Raw genomic sequence first — 9352 nt, 5'->3', positions numbered from 1 at the left:
ATTCGTGTTAATCGCCACATTTGCATGTACATCATAATCAGTGTATCATCTACATCTTTATCATTTATAAGTGAGCATAGGCGCCTTTTGCGACTCTTGTTGACTCTTTTCCTTTAATCTAGTCGCTAGCTTTGGAAATACTGCTGATCGTCATTCTCACTCGTCCTGTATATATAGTACTTGTTATACTACAACATTGCCGCCTCTACGCGCCGATACAAACGGACGGAACGAAGAGGCTGAACAATCAGAGACAGAAATGGATACAGCATAAGAGTATACACACAAATAAGTACGTGCTTATTATAGTGGTCAGTTTGGCTCGGTTCTTCAGTTGGTTACTGTAGTCAATCGGCAACTGGGTCTTGTTGTTAATAAGTATATCCTGGTTATTATTTACTGCCTTAATAATGATAATAATAATAATATAATTACTATTATTATTATTATTATTTGGAGTTTCCAGTCGCTGGCGAGGATGACCCACTGCTTCCGCCACCGGCTGCCGCAGCAGCTGCAGCTGCAGTAGCGGCTGCAGCTGCCGCTGTTGTCGTTTGGGCGTTCTGCGCCGCCGTATGCAGCGCCACGCCGGTCGCCTCCATCTGGCAGAGGTGGCAGCTCCAGGAGCCCTCTGGGGGCTCGGCAAGCGGGGGCGAGAGGCAGTACATATGGTAGCCGCGGTCGCAGTCGTCGCAAAATAGCAGCTGATCGTCATTCTCACTCGTCCCGCATAGAGTGCACGTCTTGCACTCTATGCATTGCCACCTATGCACGTCGACACAAACGGACAGAACGAACGAACAGATGAATGAAAGATAACAATAGTACGTAGCACGTACAGGCCAGTACGTGCTTCGGATTTCGTTTGTTATTGGCACATGCGTAAGCGCGTTTATTTAGGGATTTATTTACTTCAAAAAGTTCGTATAGTTACTCAGTATTGTGATCTGGCATTCTATATCTTAATGCGAGGCAAACTATTTAGAGCTATCGGATCCCTGTGTTACTGGTGCAATTGAGATCTACATAGAACTGCAGAAGTTGTACAATATGTGAAGAATGCGTATGTACTTAATATGCTTCGTTTTGAATGCCCTTGAGTTTAATAGACGCGTAAAGATACATATGTTAAAATCTACGAGTAACTGTTTGGTACAGTCATATCTTAGTCGTTCGCAAATCAAATTTCGCTAGATACAAATCTTCAATCGGTAAACTGACGATAACAAACCTATAGTTTTTGACGTTGGCGGTCATGCTGTCAGTGAACTGCAGACACGATGGGTGACCTGACCGACCGCAGTCTGCACAACTGACCATCTCTTCAGGTTTATTGGTCTTCTTGTTTTCCGATTCGCTCCCCAGACAGAAGTCGCAGTAGTTTTGTCGGCGGTCGTTCGGTGGCGTGGCAACTTCATCTCCAATTCCAGAGTCCTTACCTCCGCCCTCTTTATCTGTCTTCAGGAATGACAGAAAATTATCCTGGAAGCGTCATCAGATTCAAGCAGACGATCTTTATGCGATCTGTGTGAAATTTACCCTATATATTAAACGTTTTTTCGTCCTAACAGCAGACCCTGTTATGATAATTCAGGCAACTGTTCAGTCAGGTCTAATTGTGTAAGAAGCTTGTCAAGCAGTACCTATGTGGCACTTTTTTTTGCAAGCTTTTTCTACTAATTAGCACGATTCGATTACACACGGTAATCGTAACTGTTGATATTGGCATAATAGCTATTAATATTTAACAAATATTCAGCGCTAATCTAAATTTAATAAAATTTGTTTAATTTCGGACAGTGCTTAGTAAGGGCTTATCCACTAGGCACATCGTGGAAACAGTCCTACCTGAAATTTGCGAAGGCCAGCTAGAGGCGAAGCGTCACTATTGCCCTGTCTTGAATGGGAGTCGTCTCTGCCTACAGCAGCAGCAGCAGCAGCAGCTGCAGCTGCAGCAGCAGCAGCAGCAGCGGGCGAAGTGGAACGCGCGCCCGGTGACGGTGTGTCAGCGTGCCGCGACCCGTGAGTGTGTGTGTAGTGGTATGACAAGCCAGGACGAGTTTTATACCTGCAAGTGATACACAGAAGCATTAAGAAATAAGAACAGAAAAGTGTGTAGAGTTGAAATGACTTATCAAATGAATCTATTTAAATAACTAGCTCGCTTTTGACTCAATATGTAATTTCAGCCTGTAGAAAACGCACGAGTTTATAGAAATAATGTCGATACGCATACTTTTTGACTTTATGTTAAATGCATACAGTGTTGTGTACTTACTTGGCGCCGCAAATATCGCAGACAAATGGTTTGTCGTCTGCCGCGCCGCTGTCCTTGTCTTTTGAGTTTCCTGAATCTTTGTCCTTCGAGTTTCCACCGTCCTTATCTTTATCACTATTGTCCTTGCTGCTCGCTCCACTTCGGCCGCCCCGACGTCCCTTTCTTGTTCCGCCTCCACGGCCACACCCGCGGCCACCAGCCTTAGTTCCACCAGTTCCACTTTTTCTTTTTGTATCCTTCCGACCAGGACCGTAGCTGTCGTCCCGGTCGTCATCGTAATCCGATTCTGGCTCCTCCCATGCATCTGCATGTATATATAGATATATACATGTATAAAATACATATAGTATATATATTTGATAGACAGATCCTGCATAAACTCACTGTCGAAATACACTAGTTTAACAATTGTGCGCAGTTTTGAGCCTCAAACGATAGCTGGATATAAAATGAAAATACGTAGGTATAAAACCTAATTACTGTGACTCGTAATATTACTTGACCTAATTATTATTGTAACAAATAATCGTATAACTTAGTCGTTTTTATAGGTAGATTCGTATAGAAAGCTACCCCTATAATTCAAATGTTACTGCTTCCTTTTGGTCTGGACCAATCGAGCGACACCAAATGAATATTGTTCTACGTCGACTTACATTCTCCTTCAATATCCATAAATTCTTGTTGTTGGTCACGAAGCCACGAGTGGTTGCTTTCATCATTCAGATGATGACTTCCGCTGTTCTTTACTGAACCACCGCTCCCGAGGTTGGCGCCTGGCCCTGAGTTCGCGTCGCGCGAAGTGTCATCCTCATCCATTGAGATCCCTCCGGGTGCAAGTGCGAGAGCCCCAGAAGGGCCGGAGTTCTCCACTAACGCAATGGCTGTTTCGCCTTCCAGTGTCTCGCCTCGCTCCTTTGCAGCCAGTAGCTTAACTAACCTATATTCCGTTCCGTACGGTGTAGTCCAGAAAACTTCGTATTTTTTTTCGAAATCGAATTGATTTTTTGCATTGCAGCAGCTAACAGTATGCTTATGGAATAAGAACATGGAACCTTATAATTTACAAGCACAATGTTACCATGTCTAGTAGAGGTATACAGAAAAAAAACTGAAGAATAGTTACCGATCATTAAGCAGGTATTGCCGCTTTTTTTTATACCACGAAGTGGCCGGGTAGCAAACGAGTTGACCATGGCGGCGCGGAGGTAACCGTTCGAGCCGCGAATAACTTAGGCAGCTATGTGTTTGCGCCAGATTCGTTTGCTGATCTGCGAATAAGAACCCACGCAATTATAAAATATTACTTAACAATTATTGGAGTAGTAGAAAAGTATATTACCAGCAGCAAGCAACGATGTCTGATTCGGGCGGTTGTGCAAGTCAACTCTAAATGATTTACAATAAAATTTGAATACACCAGTGTTATTTTAGATTTTCACAACGGTTGAATTGAAATCTCAAACCCCGTTAGAAACAAAGTGCCAAACAACGCACACAATTTAATTAGACCGTGTAAAACATGTAAACTGAAATTGTTAGTAAATTATTTCTAAAACTGCATCTAAAGAAAAACAGATCTTTCAAAAACATGTGTAGATGCGCTAGAAGTGTCATTCTTAGCGGTTATGTTTACTAAAATATAACCGCCATTCGCCTATAGCTACTTTAATTTGAAACTCGAACCATTTCGAAATATTTCTTTATCCGCAAACAACTTTTTAATAGTAACAGCGTGCCCGGCAATATTGGTAGGTATAAATCGCTCAAACAAAAAATCCAGCAAAATTAAATTTTGGGCTGATAGCAGGGGAAAATTCTCTTAAATGCAAGCGCTCAAGTTGGTCAAAAAGCCCAAAAGAATATAGAAAGTCCAAAAGTGATTGTTGAGATGATCTAAAGAACCCAATGAATAATTTACGTTTCCCTTTCCGAAACAATCGTTAATTTTAACAAAAATTCAGATGTATCAAATTACAAATCGTTGTACCATTTGATGAGTTTTTGAGCCCTTTAAGTCTAATAACCTTCTGATTAAAAAAAAAAATACAGCACATGATTTTTGCATTTCTTTATTGACACTAGATAAATATCGAACGGGTTTTGCCAAGACCAAAAGAAACTATATTCTGATAAGACAAGATCTGGGCTATACAGTCAATACACACGAATTTTTCATCTACGTTCTTTGTTTTCGTCGGGTAGCTGAAGATGGAAGTGGTCTTAGCAACCACCCCCCTTCTGTTCACTAATTTCAATTTTCAATTTTTTTCAGTGGCCTGTTTGACCTCGCTAATCTTTGACAGTGAAGGTCCGGTTCGATTATTTGGCCAGGCAGTAGCAATTCTAAACCCACGATTTCCTTTCGATACCACCAAAAACATAGCATCACCTTCTTTGGCATCGGTTTAGGCTTTGCCACAGATTCTGAAGCAGACTTTTATTTTTCTTTATTTGCACATTATTGTAGTATGTGATCTACCTTTTGTCAACGGTAATTAACCACTTTAAAAATGCCTCGACTTCGTTGCGTTTTGTGTAGGTTTTTGTAAACGTAAATTCAGTCGAATAAATTCTTTGTCAATTAGTGTTAATATATAAATATCAAGCTTTCTTTAGCCGGCTTTCTTTAGATTATTAAGCTGCTTGGGGATAAATATTAATCGATCTCTCTCAACTTTAGTAATTTTATAAATTTTTTCCATAACTTGTGCATCAGTACGAGAAGCACATTTACATCGTGAATTCCGGAAGGCAGGTAACATAACCAGTTTTCGGTCGTTTCTTCCAATAATGCACCTTTACCATAAGTAGCCCACATGTTTTGTGGGCGTAGCTAGCGTTTGTGCCTTTACTGTAATAAAACTGTAAAATATAGCGAAATTTCAAAAATATTACTCATTTTGGGGGCGCTCTATCTTAAGAACGCATTCTAACACATTTAACATATATATTACTGTCAAATATCAGCCTTCAAATTATACCAATGCCGGCACGACGCGACTTATATTACCTATGTAACTTTGAAACCACCTAGCTTGAAAAACGGTCAATACTTTCCTACAATCCAATATATACTACTAAATAAAACTCTGTCTGTTGATTTGTCCGGCCAAGGTCGGCCTCTTACGGTACTTGGATTGGACCGATTTTTTCTTGGGCCATTAAGGTTTCATCCTGGTTCAACTGCGCGGAAGCTTATTTTCCAATTAAGCGTGACCTCAATTTGGGCAAATCGATTTTCTTGGCTCAAAGGTTCCTATCAAGATGTTCCTGATCCTTTCAAGTTCTGCATGATAGCCCCAGCATCATATTTAATCTCCTATTTTAAATTTTTTTGCAATTTGATGGTAAATAGGTAATTTTGCCCGACTGGTTAGGAATGGATCAAATGCGAACTATATTAGTGCTTCTTCCAATTCATCAATAGTTTCTTCAGAGGAGCAGCCGCTTTTCCCTAAAGGGGTACGTAATTCTAATTTAAGTAATTTGCAAAACTACTCCTAAAATCTGAATCACCTCGACATACATAGTTGGTATATTTTTTTTATTGAATAAATAGTTCTTTCCCGAAGTTTTTTCCAAAAAAAACGATTGTTAATTTGCGTAGATTGACTTTTCACTGTTGGAAGTTGTTTGTTTTTTCAAGCTCTTCGATATAAGTGCACCACTGAATTCAAGGAGTAGTTTTTATTTCACTTTTGTTTGATTTGAAAGTAAAATACTGATTTTTATCCAGATGGTTTATAATTGATGCAATATAAATGGTTAAAGTTCATATTCTTTGATTGTGCGAATACTGTTTCTAGAAATAGTCGTAATATCACAAAATAATTGATGAAATATGAACCATCCAAGTAAGTATTTGATATTCCTCTATTTTACTATAAGTACTTTTTCTAAGCACGACACTTCAATTGATACAACCATAATAGCTATAATAGGATACGGGATCTTAGTTAAGTAATGTTAAGAGATGAGATAATAAGACGCGCGTTAGGTTTACGGAACCGGAGAATAACCCCACATGAGTATGAATGGAAAGAAATTTATTTACATTATTAATGGTAATTTCGAAGTAAATAAGTATCAGAAAACATTCAGTGCGGCAACGGATTGATTGAAATAAGGTAGTGAGATTTTTGGAACAATTATCCCAGCAAAGTGACCAACTACGGAGACGAAATGATAAAATAAATGTACCAAGATAACAGATTCACAGGCACGGAGTAAGATTAACTTCATTAAGTTTAAGACAATTGTAACCAGATCTATTATGTCTAACGGAATAACACAATTAATACAATCAGGAATATTGCACATGGATAACTGTAAAAATGTCGGTCTACAACTGACCAATACTTTGCTAGATTAAGTCTAACACGAATCAAATGTTTTATGACAATGGGAAAACGAGACAGCTAGGACAAAAAAAAACTATATAAGTATTTGAATGTTCCAACCGGGTAACGAGACTACTGCCATAGCGTATCAGTCACTTGAACCGATAACAAAATATTGCACTAATAAGACGAAATCACTAAAGCAAGGTAAAAAAAGATACAATAACTGTAACGGGATAGCTGATTCACGATAGTGAAATTGGCGTTGCAGGATACCAAAAATATTTCAGTATAAGTGTGAAGCTGTACGTCTATGGCCCAATGATAGTTCATGTTGGGCTGGGTGTAGTGTGAGCCAAGCTCGGGTATAGTACAACAGGCTTGTGTAAAAATTGAAAAAGCATAGCGGGTTAGGCGAGGGTGCGTGATTGCTGCCGGCTAAACGCTGATGTATGCTATGGTTTACATACGTCTTTTTATCCGCCTGATTTGATAAAATGCTTCGAGTTCGATAAATTAACGGCCCATAGGTTCGTTTAGTATCTATTTTCTAACTTACCAAGAAACGGTAGGCGTATTTTTCGTTCAATCGCTATGCGAGTATTAACGTTCGCAGTGCTCTCGACCATTTCTCGATAGGACGCATCTGATAAAGCCTCCTTGAGTTTTGCGAGCAGTTTGGGGTTAGTTTTAAGAGGTTCATCCTCCGGAACCATCAATGGTTCTGATTTGATGACTATATCATCTTCTGAAACAGGCCCCGAGGCCCCGCCTCCACGCGACACCACCGGGGCCATCAAGCTAAAATAAAAACAAACTTTGGTAAATAATTTTTTGTATATTTAGAACAACGTCAAGATATATACTTAAACTAATGCAAATCTAATGCAGGGAACGCAGCAGTTATTAATTCAAACAAGCACGGGAAACTGTATATTGTCTAAAATGTTCGTTTAATATTTGAAGCACACTTTTTCACCATTTCAAGGAGCTCAACTAGGTCTCTAGCTAAAATAAAAATAAGAAAAAAAGTAAAAAAAAAATCCGTATATAGATAAGTCAAATATCCGGATAACATAACGGTAACATTATTGCATATTAGCTAGAGTTCGAACTCGGCCAAGCGTTCTCGGGGGTAACAAACGTTTTAAGTTTCAGGCTATGAAACGACGTGTCTATTTCAAGATTTTAGTTTAAGGCTAAGATGCCTTCGAGTTGCCCTGGAAAGAACAAAAAGTGAAAATTATTCAATAACGTTCATAAAAACAATAACATCTACGCAAGGAACAAAGGCAATACTTCGACACATCAAAAAGAGCAAGCTGGAATAGAAGAAACACCAACTGCCAAGTTGGTAGTACAAAATAATTGGGTATGAACAAAAAAAGAGAACATACTTTTAATGATATCAATAATACGTTGCGCATTATAAAAGCAGGTAATTGCAATGGTTTCTAAAATACTAATCATAACACTATATTGACATCGCAATAATAGCTGGAAAAAATTAAACAATGGCATTTCCAATTGCGAACTGTCCAGCAGCCGGTTATATTATGGCAGGCATAAAGAACACATTGAGTATACGTATGTATACTTAGGAAAAATGTTATCTAGTGTAGTAAAATAAAATTTTTATTTAAAAAGAACAGTATTCTTACGAAAGATAGGTTTGTACGATTTCAGTGAGTATATTTAACGAATGCTAACGAGTTGGATTAGGGAGGCTTAGATGGTTTGTTTAAATCGTAGAACTTGCTTGCGACCTCTAGACCTAGTAATAATTTTGGTCCATGCAAATTTATCTTCCATAGATTGACAAACCATAAACTATAAATACATTCTTCTGAAGAATGTACGTTAAAATTATTCAAAGAAATAATTTTTTTTTTCAAAAAGAATTTGTCCAAAAAAAATTTTGTTAACGCCTGTAACAAAATGGTTTTTTCCAGTTAGTAGAACATTTGACATGCCCCTCTAACTGCACTTGTTTAAATATTATTATGTTATGATATGCTTTTTAACCTTATACTATAAGGTATAAAGTATTAGATGACTCAAAGTCAAACGTGACATAGAGAATCCTAGCTTTTTAAAGTTTTCAACTTATTTTATTTTCAAATACATACCATTATTATCTCTGACCATCTGTCACTTGGATGGTAGTTTATCCTGCTGTTAGTTTGTAAAGATTTGGGAGCACAAGCATCTATGTGTGTTATGAGCCAGTAATAATTTCGACATTAGATTGAAATTTGATTAATTTTTTTGTTTAAGAGGTGTAAGGATTTAAAAAAAATGATCTACAGTAGCACTGTCCAGTGATTATGTGTCGTAAAAAGCCTCCAACTATAACTGCATTCTTGTCACCGTAATTCTTACAGTGTAAGGTCGGACAGCAGGACCGGTTTACCTTTATTCACTAATTTCGGCTGCTTAATGCGAAGTTTTTTTCATCTCCCCTATCTGTTAACAATACACTCCAGCCGTAATCGACAAACCAGGATTTATAAAGCTGCGATGTATATCATCCATATTAGACTACCATAAACATTTCATACTTTCAACCTAGTTCAGCTTCATTTATCCTCTAACGTGGCCGCCTGCTATTATCTTAAGAAACGCATTTTTCGCTACAAATCACGATTTGGTGCAAGAGTGGATCACTGCTGTATTTTCAAAAAAAAAACATTTTGTGTTCCAACATAAAGCAACTCTGTGGAAAAATGTA

General features: G+C 38.2%; 1 protein-coding gene across 1 annotated transcript in view; it reads right to left on the bottom strand.

Moving 5' to 3' along the window:
• Window positions 1-306: 306 nt before the first annotated feature.
• Window positions 307-9352, bottom strand: part of LOC111246333 (zinc finger protein DPF3-like) — an 11067-nt gene continuing 2021 nt past the window's right edge. Inside the window, exons 2-8 of the mRNA XM_022795778.2 lie at window positions 7181-7422; window positions 3405-3549; window positions 2935-3218; window positions 2279-2582; window positions 1849-2068; window positions 1232-1482; window positions 307-765 (exon numbers count right to left, since the gene is read on the bottom strand). Of these exons, the coding sequence (XP_022651513.1) occupies window positions 450-765; window positions 1232-1482; window positions 1849-2068; window positions 2279-2582; window positions 2935-3218; window positions 3405-3549; window positions 7181-7418 (1758 nt within the window). The 5' untranslated portion in view covers window positions 7419-7422 and the 3' untranslated portion in view covers window positions 307-449. The remainder of the gene's footprint in view (window positions 766-1231; window positions 1483-1848; window positions 2069-2278; window positions 2583-2934; window positions 3219-3404; window positions 3550-7180; window positions 7423-9352) is intronic.

The sequence above is a fragment of the Varroa destructor genome, unplaced genomic scaffold, assembly GCF_002443255.2.
Source record: "Varroa destructor unplaced genomic scaffold, Vdes_3.0 BEIS01000003.1, whole genome shotgun sequence".
NCBI lineage: Eukaryota > Metazoa > Arthropoda > Arachnida > Mesostigmata > Varroidae > Varroa > Varroa destructor.
Note: the sequence above shows the minus strand (reverse complement) of the source record. Positions and strands in the feature narration are given on the sequence as shown.